Source organism: Balaenoptera physalus (genome assembly GCF_965194825.1).
Source record: "Balaenoptera physalus genome assembly, chromosome: 3".
NCBI lineage: Eukaryota > Metazoa > Chordata > Mammalia > Artiodactyla > Balaenopteridae > Balaenoptera > Balaenoptera physalus.
This window is the reverse complement of record NC_138890.1, coordinates 4,930,328-4,946,623: the sequence shown is the minus strand read 5'-3', so window position 1 is coordinate 4,946,623 and position 16,296 is coordinate 4,930,328. Positions and strand designations below refer to the sequence as shown.

At 47.6% G+C, this 16,296-nt stretch overlaps 1 protein-coding gene and 1 pseudogene across 2 annotated transcripts in view; one reads left to right on the top strand and one right to left on the bottom strand.

Moving 5' to 3' along the window:
• Window positions 1-4,732, top strand: part of KHSRP (KH-type splicing regulatory protein) — an 18,008-nt gene extending 13,276 nt beyond the window's left edge. The window contains exon 20 of the mRNA XM_082455176.1: window positions 4,618-4,732. Coding sequence (XP_082311302.1) covers window positions 4,618-4,698 — 81 coding nt within the window. The 3' untranslated portion in view covers window positions 4,699-4,732. The remainder of the gene's footprint in view (window positions 1-4,617) is intronic.
• The window catches only part of LOC309657566 (adenylate kinase isoenzyme 1-like), a 17,794-nt pseudogene extending 1,549 nt beyond the window's left edge, over window positions 1-16,245 (bottom strand). The window contains exons 1-4 of the transcript in view: window positions 16,001-16,245; window positions 14,583-14,781; window positions 13,614-13,727; window positions 295-497 (exon numbers count right to left, since the gene is read on the bottom strand). The product of the transcript in view is annotated as an adenylate kinase isoenzyme 1-like (transcript). The remainder of the gene's footprint in view (window positions 1-294; window positions 498-13,613; window positions 13,728-14,582; window positions 14,782-16,000) is intronic.
• Window positions 16,246-16,296: the final 51 nt, after the last annotated feature.

Genomic DNA, 16,296 nt, shown 5'->3' with positions numbered 1-16,296 from the left:
ACCAGTTGTCCTAATCTTAACATGTTTTTTTTTTTTTTGGAGATATGTTCTGAAATGTATTTAATTTTGCAGTTTTGGAGCCAGTCATTCCATTCAGACCTTCAGTGTCATACTTGGGAGGCCACAGCCTGCACCCATTCTGCCTAATGGAAGAAATGGAACTCCCCAGTGTACATGCTGGGGAAACTGAGGCCCAGAGTTCTGGGAGCCAGGGCTGCAGTATAACCCCTGTGCTGTTTCAGCTGGACTTGCTCCCTTGGGGGGCCAGGGGAGTGAGCAGTAAGCAGGGAGTACTTAGGTTTCGGAGCAGGTTCTTCTGCTGGTAGAAGGCCAGGATGGGCTGACACAGGGTGTAGCGCACCTCCAGGCACTGGCGGATGGCCGACTTGCAGTCATCGGCCCGGCACTCCACCTGGCCCCGGCGCCTCAAGCTCTCTCTGGACCATTGCCTCCACGGAGCAGTCAAACACAATGATGAGGTTGGGGGCCCGGCCCACCTAGGCACACGTGAAGGGGGCTGGGTGAGGAAGAGGCTGGGCGCACTGGCCCCCTGTGCACCCCCACCCCAGAGATCAGGAATCTAGGGTGGTGCGGCCCAGTAAAGAATAACCAGGTCCCTGGGTCCGTTTTACTTTTGGAGTTCCAAGTTTTTGTTTTATGTGTTTATTTTTTGGACAGGTAGGACATTGGTGGAGCTCATAAACCAAACAACACCACTGGGAAAGGGCGAAGAGTCTCCTTGCTGTCCCCAGGCACCCAGTTTCACCCTCCCTGGAGGCAACCAAGTTCTCTATTTCTTGCGTCTCCTTCCAGAACTATTTTAGGCACGTGCCAGGCAGATCTGGTTCTGATGTTCTTTTTCCTCCTTTTTCATACAGATGGTAAAGACATTGATTTTCCCTTGATTTTATTCACTTAGTAAGCTGGAGATGGTTGCGCATTGGCACACGAGGAAGTTCCCAGTCCTTTTTAATCACTATATAGTATGCTGTTGTGTGGATGTGTTATGATTTACTTAACTGGTTCCTCGATGGGTATTTAGATTGAAATATCCCTTTTAAGATGGATTTAAGCAGTTTCTCCTTGCCTTCCTCTTGCCTAGACATTTTCACTGGGGAAAGTACAAGAGTTGCCAGCTCACCACTGCACTGCCTCCCACTGCAGGGAGACCTCCCTGGGTCTCCGAGGCCGCCCACCGTGAGCCCCACCTCCTCCTACTTCCTCCAGAATTTCCTTGCAAAATAGAATCTGTCAGCACTTTAAAACAACAACAAAAACACAACCAAGTGGGATTCACTCCAGGAAAGCAAGGATGGTTCGATACAGTTGTGTTAATATCTTAAGTAAAGAAAAAGTCATGTGAGAATTCTCAGAAACACAGAAAGAACAATTTAAAAGGCAAAGTTTACGCATTCCTGATTTAAAAAAAAAAAAAAACACTCGAAATTGGTAAATATATCCTCAGCCAGCATCTTATTTAATGGAAACTCGCTTTCCCGCTGAAGTTGGGAATAAGATAAAATTGCCCACTCTTATTTCCCTGGTGGCACAGTGGTTAAGAATCTACCTGTCAATGCAGGGGACATGGGTTTGAGCCCTGGTCTGGGAAGATCCCACATGCTGTAGAGCAACTAAGCCCGTGCACCACAACTACTGAGCCTGTGCTCTAGAGCCCGTGAGCCACAACTACTGAAGCCCACGTAACTAGAGCCCTGCTTCGCAACAAGAGAAGCCACCGCAAAAAGAAGTCCATGCACCACAATGAAGAGTAGCCCCTGCTCGCCGCAACTAGAGAAAGCCTGCACGCAGCAATGAAGACCCAATGCAGCCAAAACTTAATTAATTAATTAATTATTTAAAAATTGCCCACTGGACATTACAACTTAGTAAGATATGAGAGGATTAGCTAAAGCAATGAGATAAAAGAAAACAATGGGAGAAACCCAAATTGGAAAGGAGGAGATAAAATCATGTCTGTTTGCAGATGGTGTGATTCTATTTCTGGAAAACTCATGAAAATCAACAAACTAGTACAGACTTGAGAGAATTTGATAAAGTAACCGGATGTAGTATTAACATACAGAAGCTTACACGTATATGAAAATCACCAGTTAGAAATAAGAAAGAAGGCCCCGTTTACAACAACATTACAAGCAACAACAAAAAATATATATATAAAACAGTCAGGCAAAACTTTTCCCAAAACTGTGCACTGTCTTTAAAGGAAGATCTTTAAGGAAAACTTAGGTAAAATATTCCTAAGTGACTCGAAAGGAGACTGGAACAAAAGGAAGAGATACATGTTCTTGGGTAGGAAGACTCAACGTTACAAAGCAGTCAGGCTGTTTCTAAATGAGTTTATAATCTTAATGTGATCCAAATGTGATGATATTTTTTAAGTGGAGATGGGTTGATTCTAACATTCGTCTACAAAAATAAACAGGACTATCCAGGAAAAACAAGGCAAAGAAAAGCAATGGGCGGTGGAGGTGGGGAAGGGGGCATCCAACCTACCAGATATCAAAACATGGTAAAGCCGCCATCCTTAAACCAGTGCACAGGTGGACAGACAGACCCCTGGAACAGAATAGCAAGTCCAGAAATAGACTCGGGTGAATATGGAAAGTTGGCATATGGCTGGGGTGCCACCTCAAGTCAATGGAGAAAGGACAGACTTTTAAATAAATGGTGTGGGGACAACTGGATTCACCATTTGGAATCCTTACCAAATTTCCCCAACTAGGATATGTTCCAAATGGATCAGAGACATAAATAAGAAAACTATACAAGTACTAAAGAAACCATGGATGAATTAATTACCTTATAACCTGGGATTGAGGAAAAACAACATCTCAAAATTCAGGAGAAATAACAGAAAATATTGATGAGTTTGACGAAAGTTTTTAAAATAACTTCTGCATGTCAGAGAGGCACAATAGGGAGTTCCCTGGCAGTCCAGTGGTTAGGACTCAGAGCTTTCGCTGCCATAGCCCTGGGTTAAATCCCTGGTCAGAGAACTAAGATCTCACAAGCTGTGCCACGTGGCAAAAAAAAAAAAAAAAAAAAAAAAGTGCAATAAATCAAAAGTCAAAAAATAATTGACAAACTGGACTGCGGGGAAAATTTGCAAACCATATCACAAACAGCTAATATACAAAGAGTTCCTAAAAATCAAGAAGAAAAAGACCAACAATCCACTGGGGGTGGGGGGAAGCAAAAGATGTAAAGAGTGCACCGAAGAAGAAGTGAAAATGGCCCTAGAACTTTGGAAAAGATGCCCAGCCTCATTCACCATAAGAGAAATGCCCATTTAAAACCACCAAAATACCATTTCACACCTAAGCAGGTTGACAAATGGCTGGTGGCAATGCGGAACAAAAAGGAGAGTGATGCCATCAATCAAAATCATCGACACATTTCTCTTTAACCCCGCAATTCCACTCCTGAGAACCCATCCTAAAGACGCTAGCAAAAATACGAAACGCCACACGAAGGTGATTGAGTGGGGCATCGTTGGTAGTGGGAAAAGATCGCGAACGGCCTGCTGTCTGTGGGCTGTCAGAGGAATAAACAGTGGTGCTGCCACACAGCGGAATTCTGGTTGTAAAATGGGGCAAGGAAGAGGAGGACTTCTTGACACTGATATGACATCTTCAGGGTACATCTGAATGTTAAAAAAAGGAAGCCTGCTACATGTGGAATGCTACTTTCTGTGTGCAGAGGGACACACACAAGCGCACACACGGATTATATTTGCAAAAAGAAGGACAATCCAAAAATTAATGAAAATGGTTGCCTACAGGGAAAGGAGGGCACAGTTTAGGGTGGGGGTGGATCTACCTTTTTATGTGACTTTGACTTTGGAATCATTACATGTGGTGCAAATTCAAATTTTTAATTTAAAAAAGCAATCCCTGGGACTTCCCTGGTGGCGCATTGTTTAAGAATTCACCTGCCAATGCAGGGTACATGGGTTCGATCCCTGCTCCAGGAAGATCCCACATGTCGCAGAGCAACTAAGCCTGTGCGCCACAACTACTGAGCCTGCGTGCTACAACTCCTGAAGCCCGCGCACGTAGAGCCCGTGCTCTGCAACAAGAGAAGCCACCGCAATGAGAAGCACATGCACCGCAACGAAGAGTAGCCCCCCGCTCGCCACTACTAGAGAAAGGCCACGTGCAGCAACGAAGACCCAACATAGCCAAAATAAATTAATTAATTTAAAAAAAATCCCTAAACATCGAAAGCCAAGGTGAAATGAACGAACCCATATGTCAATGTCATGCCGCAACTACACACAGAAAATAATTATCTCAGGGGACCCAGTGTTTTTGTGGTATGTCCACAGTGAGACCTATTGTAAAGGAAAACCAGAGCTGCAAACAAATCTTAAACTTCCTTTGGTAGTTTTATTCTCAGTAGTTAAAATCGGTATGTTATTTGGAAACTATTTTGCATCTAATGGAATAATGCAAATGACAATGTCAGTGGTTTTAGGAACCAGATTTTTTAGGGAAAAGAGAAAAGAGAAGTAAAACACTGTGACATTAAGTGTGAGCTGGAAATAACAGTAGAACTTGTGATTTCTTTTTCCTTTCAAATGTCTGTGTTTCCTAGCTCTGTCCACTGGAAAGGCCTGGAAACGATGACCAGCCGGTAGCAATGAGTACCCCTGGCACCCAGATGGGACACCACTGAAAAAGGGCCTTCATGGAGAAATGGCCAATTCCAGAGCTGGACCGGAAATGTGAAGGGGGGGCGGGTGTGAAGTCTTGTGCAGAAAGAAAGCAAGAGGATGAGTGTGAAATGGAGCTGTGTCCAGAGAACGCTATGCAATGTGAGAGGGCTGCTTTTGGCCAAAGATGGGACAGCTTGAGCAACAACAAAAAAGAAGACTGGGGCTTCCCGGGTGGCACAGTGGTTAAGAATCTGCCTGCCAATGCAGAGGACACGGGTTTGAGCCCTGGTCCGGGAAGATCCCACATGCCGCGGAGCAACTAAACCCATGCACCACAACTACTGAGCCTGCGCTCTAGAGCCCGTGAGCCACAAGTATTGAGCCTGCGTGCCACAACTACTGAAGCCCACGTGCCTAGAGCCCGTGCTCCACAACAAGAGAAGCCACTGAAATGAGAAGCCCATGTACCGCAACGAAGAGTATCCCCCGCTCACCGCAACTAGAGAAAGCCCTGGTGCAGCAACGAAGACCCAACACAGGCAGGCAGGCAGGCATGCATGCATGCATGCATGCATGCATAAATAAATAAATAAATAAATAAATAAATAAATAAATAAATAAAATAAGTAAATAAATAAATTCAATTACAAAAAAGGAAGACTGATTATGGCCATCATCAAAAAGACTACAAACAATAAATGCTAGAGAAGGTATGGAGAAAAATGAACCCTCCTACACCATTGGTGGGAATGTAAATTGGTGTAGCCGGTATGGAAAACAGTATGGAGGTTCCTTAAAAAACTAAAAATAGAGTTACCATATGATCTAGCAATCCCACTCCTGGGCATATATCTGGAGAAAACCATAATTTGAAAAGATACATGCACCCCAATGTTCATAGCAGGACTATTACATAGCAACCAAGACGTGGAAGCAACCTAAGTGTCCATCAACAGAGGAATAAAATGTGGTACATATATATACAATAGACTATTACTCAGCCATAAAAAAGAACAAAATAATGCCATTTGCAGCAACATGGATGGACCTAGAGATTGTCATACTAAGTGAAGTAAGTCAGACAGAGAAAGACAAATATCATATGATACCACTCATATGTGGAATCTAACTTTTTTAAAATGACAGAAATGAACTTACTTACAAAACAGAAACAGACTTACAGATATCGAAAACAAACTTATGGTTACCAAAGGGGAAACGTGGTGGGGAGGGATAAATCAGGAGCTTGGGATGAACATACACACACTACTATATATGAGATAGATAGCAAACAAGGACCTACTGTGTAGCACAGGGAGCTCTACTCAATATTCTGTAACAACCTATATGAGAAAAAAATCTGAAAAAAAATGAATATATGTATGGGTATAACTGAATCACTTTGCTGTACACCTGAAACTAACACAACATTGTAAATCAGCTATACTTCAATAAAATTTTTTAAAAAAAGACTAATTGAAGCACTTTAAATACACAAAGATGCTTGAGTTGGTAAGGATGAGAGAGAGAGAACAAAACAAAGGAAGACCAAATAACGAACCTCACGGTCACCATCGGAGGCGAGTAGTACACCCAACCTCAGTCTGAAAATGGGCCCTGGTAGGGGAGAAGATAAGCATGTATCCCAGCTGTCTGGTAGGAACTATATTTCAGGATAACCAAACAGCCCTGGTTGAGGAAGGACATTTCTTCTTTAGGGAAGAATTCCAGCTAATTGATGTGGGGGGAAAAATGACTAAAAGAGAAACGTACAGTTTTGGAATTGATTCAGAATATGAAGTAATTGATGCCAACAACGAATGAAACTGTAAGATAAGAGGCCGACGGGGCATGTTACCGCAGCCCCTAGCTGACCCTGTATCAGTTTGCGAGGGCTGCCGCACCAAGTACCAGAGACCGGGTGACTCCAACCACAGAAATTCCATGTCCTCACAGTCTTGGAGGCTGGACACCTGAGATGGAGGCGCTGGCAGGGTGGATGCCTCCGGCGGCCTCTCCTTGGCTTGTAGGTGGCCGTTTTCTCCCTGTGTCCGCACACAGTCACTCCTTTGTCTGTGTACGAATCGCCTCTTCTTATAAGGACACCAGTCGTATTGGCTTAGGACTGATCTTGAGGACCTTTTAATGTAATCACCTCTTTAAAGACCCATCTCCAAATCCAGTCACATTCTGAGGTCCTGGGAGTTAGGGCCTCAACATATGGATTTGGGGGGGACACAGTTCAGCCCGTAACAGATCACTTACTAAGAGCAGGGCAACCGGGCATGAAGGAGCCTCCTGAATGACGCAGTACGGAAAAGGTATTGAACCACAGTGCTCTACACCAAATTCACACCAAATTGGACAGAAAAAGAACAAGCACAACACGAATTCTGTTTTCCCCACTTTCCCAAGTTCACTGCCTGGGCCCTGGTGAACATTCAAAGACCTGGGTCCTCTTAAATAACACATTGAAACACATGGGAAAACAACAACTATGGCAAAGAGACATCTAAACATTGTGTGCTATCCGATAGGAGTTCCCATCACCACCTATGAAGTGCACTTGAAAAAATGGAATCTAAGTCCCGAGCCAGACTCTAGACACACTACCAATTCACAGGACACATAGAGGAGAGGGGAGCATGATAAAAAAACAAAAAACAAAACACTCTGCAATCAGCAAAATCCTTGCTGTGCGAAATAAAGAGAACCAAAGACTAGGTTTCTTCAATAAATAAAAACAGACAGGGGACTTCCCTGGTGGTCCAGCGGTTAAGACTCCACACTCCCCATTGCAGGGGACCCGGGTTCCATCCCTGGTCAGGGAACTAGATCCTGCACGCATGCCGCAACTAAAGAAAAAGATCCCGCATGCTGCAGCTAAGACCTGGCACAGCCAAACAAACAAACAAATAAAATTTATTTTTGAAAATAGGTTTTAAAAATAAATGAAAAGAGACAGAGATGGAAGGAGCATAAAGCACGTTTACACTGTAGTCTATTAATAAATTTTTTTTAAAAATTTATTTATTTATTTATTTATTTATTTATTTATTTATTTATGGCAGTGTTGGGTCTTCGTTTCTGTGCGAGGGCTTTCTCTAGTTGCGGCAAGCGGGGGCCACTCTTCATCGCGGTGCGCGGGCCTCTCACTATCGCGGCCTCTCTTGTTGCAGAGCACAGGCTCCAGACGCGCAGGCTCAGTAATTGTGGCTCATGGGCCTAGTTGCTCCGCGGCATGTGGGATCTTCCCAGACCAGGGCTCGAACCCGTGTCCTCTGCATTGGCAGGCAGATTCTCAACCACTGCGCCACCAGGGAGGCCCTAAATAAATATTTTTGAAAATAAGTTTCAAAAAATAAAAAGAGAGATGGAAGGAGTATAAAGCACGTTTACACTACGCTGTAGTCTGTTAGGTGTGCCATAGCATTGTGTCTTTTAAACGTGTACATACCTTCATTTAAAAATACATTCTTGCTAAAAAATGCTAATCATCATCTGCGCCTTCAGCGAGCCGTAATCTTTTTGCTGGTGGAGAGTCTGGCCTCTATGGCTGCTGACTGATCAGGGTGACGGTTGCTGAAGGCTGGGGTGGCTGCTGCGATTTCTTAAAATAAGACAACAGTGAACTTTGCTGCATCAACTGACTCTTCCTTTTATGAACGATTTCTCTGTAGCGTGCTGTGCTATTTGACAGCATTTTACCCGCAGCAGAACTTCTTTCAAAACTGAAGTTAGTCCTCTCAAACCCTGCCACTGCTTTATCAACTAAGTTTCTGTCATATCCTAAATCCTTTGTTGTCATTTCAACAGTCATCACAGTGTCTACACCAGAGGTAGCTTCCATCTCCAGAAACCACTCTCTTTGCTCATCCATGAGAAGCAACTCCCCATCTGTGAAAGTTTTATCCTGAGATTTCAGCAGTTGTCCCATCTTCAGGCTCCACTTCCAATTCTAGTTCTCTTGCTATTTCCACAGCATCTGCAGTGACTTCCTCCACTGAAGCTTTGAACCCCTCAAAGTCATCCATGAGGGTTGGAATCAACTTCTCCCAAATTCCTGTTAGTGTTGATATTTGACCTCGTCCCACAAATCATGAATTTTCTTTTCTTTTTTTTTTTTTTTTTTTTTGGCTGTGTCTTGAGGTATGTGGAACTTCCCCAACCGGGGATCGAACCCATGCCCCCTGCAGTGGAATGCGGAGTCTTAACCACTGGACCACCAGGGAAGTCCTCATGAATGTTCTTAATGGCATCTAGAATGGTGAATCCTTTCCAGAAGGTTTCCAATTGACTTTGCCCAGATCCATCAGAGGAATCACTATCTATGGCAGCTATAGCCTTACAAAATGTATTTCTTAAAGAATGAGACTTGAAAGTTGAAATGATGCCTTGCTCCATGGGCTGCAAAATGGATGTTGTGTTAGCAGGCATGGAAACAACAGGAATCTCCTTGTCCATCGCCATCAGAGCTCTTGGGTGACCAGGTGTATTGTCAATGAGCAGTAATATTTTGAAAGGAACCTTTTTTTCCGAGCAGTAGGTCTCAACAGTGGGCTTAAAATACTCAGTAAACCGTGTTGTCAACAGATGTGCTGTCATCTGGCTTTGTTGTTCCATTTACAGAGCACAGGTAGAGTAGATTGAGCATAATTCCGAAGGGCCCTAGGATTTGGGGAATGGTAAATGAGCATTGGCTTCAACTGAAAGTCACCAGCTGCATTAGCCCCTAACAAGAGAGCCAGCCTGACCTTTGAAGCTTGGAAGCCAGGCATTGACTTCTTCTCTCTAGCTATGAAAGTCCTAGATGTCATCTTCTTCCAGTCATAGAAGGCTGATGGGAATTCCCTGGCAGTACAGTGGTTAGGACTCCGTGCTTCCACTGCAGTGGGCACGGGTTCCATCCCCGGTCAGGGAACTAAGATTCCGCATGCCACGCAGCATGGCAAAAAAAAAAAAAAAAAAAAATAGAAGGCTGTTTCATCTACATTGACAATCTGTTTAGTGTAGCCACCTTCCTGACTGATCTTAACTAGATCTTCTGGAGAACTTGATGCAGCTTCTACATCAGCACTTGCTGCTTCGCCTTGTACCTTCCTGTTATAGAGATGGCTTCTTTCCTTCATCCTCATGAACCCACCTCGGCTGGCCTCACACTTTTCTAATGCAGCTTCCTCACCTCTCTCAGCCTTCAAAGAACTGAAGAGGGTTAGGGCCTTACGCTGGATGAGGCTTTGACTTAACGGAATGTTCTGGCTGGTTTGATCTTCTATCCAGACCATGAAAACTTCCCCCATATTAGCAATGAGGCTGTTTCACCTTCGTATCATTCACGTATTCACTGGAGTAGCATTCTTAATCTCCTTCAAGGACTTGTCCTTTGCATTCACAACTTGGCTAACTGGCACGAGAGGCCCAGCTTTCAGCTTATCTCAGCCTTTGACATGCCTTCCTCACTACGCTTCATCATTTCTAGCTTTTGATTTAAAGTAAAGGACATACAACATTTCCCTTCACTTGAACACTTGGAGGCCATTGTAAGGTTACTAACCGATCTGATTTCAATACTGTTGTGTCTCAGGGAATAGGGAGGCCAGAGGAGAGGGAGAGAGATGGGGGGACGGCCGGTCGGTGGAGCAGTCAGAACACACACAACGTTCATTGATCAAGTTCGCCGTCTTATATGGGTGCAGTTCACGGCTCCCCAAAGCAATTACAATAGTAATATCAAAGATCACTGACCACAGCTCATCATAACAAATATAATCATAATGAAAAAGCTTGAAATATTGTGAGAATTACCAAAACGTGACACAGATACGAGGTGAGCAAAAGTTGTTGTGAAAATGGTGCCGATAGACTTGCCCAACGCAGGGTTGCCACAGACGTTCGATCTGTGAAAAATGTAATAAAGCAAAGTGCATCAAACTGAGGTCTACCTGTAGATGAAAAGGACAGAGACAAGGCGACCAATCGCAGTGGGCCAACCTTACTTAAATCCCGAATAAAACAAGATGTGAAAAGAAAAAGATTTTGAGGTGTTCACGGGAATTTGCATAATGATTGGTTATTTGATGACACAAAGGATATTAAGGTGTAATAACAGAAGCATGATACAATTTTACAAAAGTCTTTATCTTTTAGGAAATATATACTAGAATATTCATGGATTAAAAAGAAAAACACATGGGATTGACATATATACACTAATATGTATAAAATAGATAACTAATAAGAACCTGCTGTATAAAAAATAAATAAAATTTTTTTTAAAAAAGCACCAAACGGATGGAACCTGAATCTATTGTAAGAACTCCTGTAGTTAACTTTCAGTGTACAGGGCCAATGAGGAATGCAAGGAGACAAATAATGCACATGGAACAATCCCAAGGATGAGATTTTGTACAAGACAAATGACCCAGAGTCTTCAACGAGTCAAGGGCAGGAGGGAAGCAGGGAGGGAGGACTGTCCGCCTTGGATTAGGAGACGCCTGGTGAGGACCTCGTTTTACTCATAAATCTGACCAGCTGGGAATCAAAGAGACATTTTTCAGCTGTGGGGGAAATGCAGATGTGGATGGGGGCATCAGATAGTCTCAAGGGATTCACATGAATCACCTGAGATGCTGTTGGGTGAGGAAACGCTCATAATGGGATTCGGGATGGGCTTCAGAACACATAATCGGCAATCTTTTTTTTTTTTTTTTTTTTTTAATTTATTTATTTATTTTAGCTGCGTTGGGTCTTCATTTCTGTGCGAGGGCTTTCTCTAGCTGCGGCAAGCGGGGGTCACTCTTCATCGCGGTGTGCGGGCCTCTCTTGTTGCGGAGCACAGGCTCCAGACGCACAGGCTCAGCAGCTGTGGCTCACGGGCCCAGTTGCTCCCCAGCATGTGGGATCTTCCCAGACCAGGGCTCGAACCCGTGTCCCCTGCATCGGCAGGCAGACTCTCAACCACTGCGCCACCAGGGAAGCCCCATAATCGGCAATCTTGACAAGACGTTTCGGCACCGATAAAGTAAGTGTGGCCAAACCATGATCACGTGGGACTTCCCTGGCGGTCCAGTGGTTAAGACTGCACTTTCACTGCTGGGGGCCCGGGTTCGATCCCTAGTTGGGGAACTAAGATCCCATAAGCTGCACAGAGTGGCCAAAAAAACCCAAAAAACACTCTTTTAGGCCAGAGCCCCATTTATCTTCATTTTCTCACTTCTGAGAGCCACACAGGTACCAAAGAAAAGCATGTCTCCTGTTCCTCTTAGTGTGACGCTACCATGCAAGCAGGGTCCTAAATGGGCCTCTGTGAAGGAGAAGGAGTGGGGGGATGGCGGGGGGCACAGAGGGCACATCCCATCCACGTGGTGAAAATCGTGGCCTCTGTCCTGCCTTGGCCACCTAAATGGTGTGACCCAGGCAAGCTCCCCGATCCCTCAGTGAAAAAAAGCAGGGTGCTGACTGTGCGGGCGCCTGGAACGTTCCAGAAGATCAGGGTTCATCTGTGCAGAGGGTCGAGATCAGCTCTGGGCTGGTAAAAAGCTCTGGAGGAGTTCACACTGCTGTTGCCATGGGGATGTGCAGGCCCCTGTGTTGCCAAGTCAGATGTTTTTCAACAGAAGCTGGGAGTTTTGATGTGGCATCTCTGGATTTTTGAAGGTTGGCCACTAATTTAAAACAAAAAAAGTGTCAAACGCTGAAGAGTCCAAACTGAACATATCGGTGGATCCCATGGGGCCCGAGGGCCGGGAGTTTGTAGCCTCTGCCCTGATGCTTTGCGGCCACTTGTGGAGTCCATCCAGCTGGCATGGGTGACCGGGTGCCTACTTTAGGCCAGGCGCTGGGCTGGCGCTGAGCCATTCATTATCCTGGCCTTTGCCCTCCGGGCTCCCAGACCAGGAGAGGGAGCCCAATATTTGCCCTTTACCTTCATCCCAGGGAGCCGGACAGAATTGCTTTAGTGGAGGTGCGCACAGAGGGCGGGGCCCCACCGAGGGCCCCTCCCAGCCCCTGTCGGCACCCCCTTACGCCACGACCTTTGTCTGATTCCCTCCCCGTGCCTGAATGTGTTTCTACTGGCGTCCAGCAAGTCCCAGGAAAGCCCGGAGGCCCGCAGCCTGCCGCAGTTTCTCTCTTCCTACTCAGGTGTCCGAATGGATGACTTTTCATGATGTCGGCGTTGCGCGTCTGGCTGGCTCCTCCTTCACCGCTGAGCTCTGCACAGGGGTCCCCCTCTGGACCCCCCAAACTGCAGTAGCCCACTCGCACCTCTCCAGATGCCATTCTGTGTTCTGTTCTTCGCTGCACTTACCGCAACCAGAAATGTGTTTTGTTTTGCATGGAACATGTTGCTGGTCCCTGTCTGCTGCATCCTAAGACCAGGGACCCCATGTGTCTGGTGAAGTCCAGAGGACTTAGCTTGTCCTCAAGAACTATTTCGGGCACAGGAGGTTAAATAAATAGATGAGCGGAGAGTTACGTTTCATCTTTACAGCCCAGAAATGATGCTAAATCCACCCGCCACTCAGTGGGCAAATAGTTTGTTTACCGGGTGCCAGGGACTGTGCGGGCAGATGTTAAAATGACTCTGTCCACGACTTCCCTGGCCGTCCAGTGGTTAGGACTCTGCCCTTCCACTGCAGGGGGCACAGGTTCGATCCCTGGTTGGGGAACTAAGATCCCGCATGCTGCGCGGTGCAGCCAAAAAAACCAAACCCAAACCAAACAAAATGACTTTGTCCCCACCCTCGGAGAGCTTACCAGCCCTTCACCCGGGTTCTAGATGCTTCCAACAATCTCCTCACTGTCCCCTAGATAACGCAAAACTCCATTTCCCTGTCAACAACTCCTCTCCCCCGGGGTCTTGCCCCTTCAGATCTCCATCCAAGGTGGGGAGGGGACCCGGCTTCGCACCCTCGCAGGCGTTGGGGTCACTCACAATGTGCTCAAACTCCTTGGCTTGCCTCAGCTCCCGGAGGAAGCCGTCAATGAGGAAGCCCCGGCTGTCCGGGCAGGACAGCATGTGGTCGCTGATCATATGAAGGATGACACCCTGGGGAGGGAAGGGGAGGCTGCATTCGGTGCCCAGGGGCCCCTCACCTGCGAGGTCACCTTCGCAAGTTCTGGTGTATTCGGGGGAACACCCACTGCTGGGGTCTCTGGAAGCACTTTTTTTTTTTTTTAATTTTATTTATTTATTTTTGGCTGTGCTGGGTCTTCGTTGCGGTGCATGGGCTTCTCATTGCGGTGGCTTCTCTTGTTGCAGAGCACGGGCCCTAGGTGCACGGGCTTCAGTAGTTGCGGCTCGCGGGCCCTTGAGCACAGGCTCAGTAGTTGTGGCGCACGGGCTTAGCTGCTCTGCAGCATGTGGGATCTTCCCGGACCAGGGCTCGAACCCGTGTCCCCTGCATTGGCAGGCGGATTCTTAACCACTGCGCCACCAGGGAAGCCCTGGAAGCACTTCTGAGAACGGGGCTCGGCCACGGTCCTCTGGGCGGGTGTCTGCCACGCGCCAGGCTTGCTGGGCTCATTTGCTTATCACTATCCGTAGGAACTGGGGTGACTTCCATCTTACAGTGAGGAATCGGGGGCAGAAGGGGCCACTGACATACAGCCCCGGGGTCACAAAGGGAATAAATACTAGCTAAGTTTACTGAGCATTTCTTAAGGGCCAGGAACTCTGCCAAGCGCTTTATAGGAATGACGTCACCTGACCCGCACCCCAGCCTTCTGCCGGGGGTCCAGCTGCTCTCCCATTTTACAGTTGAGGAAACAGAGGCTCAGGGCAGCAAAGCAGCAGCCAGTGGCCCCAGACTTTGAGGCCCCTTGGCTCCCACAGGGCCTTCCCGGGAAGCTCCTCCCGATGTATGCTCTTCATCCCTCTGCCCCCGCACCTGGGACCTCTCACTGTGGGCACCAGGAGCCCCTGAAGCATGATGTCATGGATCTTCTGGCCCCACCGGGTGCCTTGTTGGGCCTCCTGCCACAGCAACTGGCCCAGCCCCACGTGGCAGAAGCCGTACTTGGTCGCCATGTTCTTGCACTGTGTCTCTTTGCCGCAGCCTGGGCCGCCCATCACGAAGATGATCGGGGGGACTTGAGGATGTCTGCAGTGCCCAGGCAAGAAGGCGGGAGAGGGGTTGGTGCCTGTAGGGGCCAGCGAGCAGGCACCAAGGTGACTGTGTCCACAGCTTAGTGCGTGTACTTGGTGACACTGGACACAGGTCTGCTGGCAGAACTACTTCTGCCCTAGGATGGCATCTGGGGGTGCGGGTCCACGCCCAGTGGTATATCCAGGCACGGCACACATTAGTGCTGCTACGGGTTGTGTGGATGAGGATGTGAACCCAAGCAGGCCAGGCCCTTTGCACGCAGCATGTCCTTGAAGCGTCACAACGGCCCCATCATCCCATTTTACAGTTGAGGAAACTGAGGCTCAGAGAGGGGCAGGGACTTGTCCATCCCTCCCGTCTCACCCCATACCACCCTCCCCTTCTTTTACTGCATTCCAGCCCAGTGGCCTCCATTCTGTCCCTTGAACTCATCACCCCCCTGCTGTCGTTCCCCACCCCGCGCACCGCTCCCCGCCCCTGGAATTCCCTACCCTAGTTCCCTTCAGGACACAGCTCAGCCATCAGATCTTCTCTAAGCTCTGCCCAAAGAGCCTCCCACTCCATCATTCCCAGTCTCAGAATCCCATTCCCTCCAGCAATGGCCACGATCAGTAATGACCCTGCCTGTTTACTTGTTCTTGTTTGTCTCCCCAGCCAGACTCTGTACTCCATGAGGACAGTGTCTGTCTTTCTCGCCCCTATATTTCTAGTAGTTGGCATGGTTTCTGACACATCGTAGTGGATGAGGAATAGATGAATGTCCGTAACTATCAGACACATTTATGGAGTGCTGTAGTTTAGGGTGCAGTTTTGGTGTCTTGCTTCCCTCCCCTTTTTCTTAGCCAACTCCTAGTTTAAACCTTCCCTCTTCCCTGAGCCCTCAGAGCCACCTGCTGTTTCCCTGTGGCAGCCCTGTTCCTCCTGGGTTGTAGGTACCATTTTCGGAGACTGTCTCCACCACACTGTAATCTCCAAGAGGACAGGGAGCTGGTTTGCCACATTCACCATGGACTGCCCAGAACCCTGCACAGCAAGCGCTAAAGTGGATCTTTGAATGACTGACCCTGAGCATGCGCAGTTGTGTCACTACCACGGTTGGCGAGGAGGGGCGTGGGGGGGGGGTGGACTTGGGGGGTTGGGGTACCTGTACTCTCCTGCCCTACACAGTCTCCTTCCCTTCCCCCCAGTAAGCCAGCCACCCCCACGATATTACCCTTCTCCTGGGGCCTCAGGGGCCTGCCCATCTGGGGCAGCTTGGACTTGCACAGACCCATCCTGCCAGCAGCCCATGGGGTGATCGCGCCCCATCCCCACCTAGGCCCTGACCCCTCCTGGCTCGGTTCAACGTCCCAAGGGCCCCTGGCCCGATCATTTGGCGAGACGATAGGGTTACCCCCGGGGTTAGGGGTAAGAAATGAACCCCCAAAAGGCTCAGGTAGTGCCGCAGCAGTTGGGTGCGAAGGAGAAGGCCTCGGTTGCTGTGGTAACGCGGCCACCTCTGACTCACTT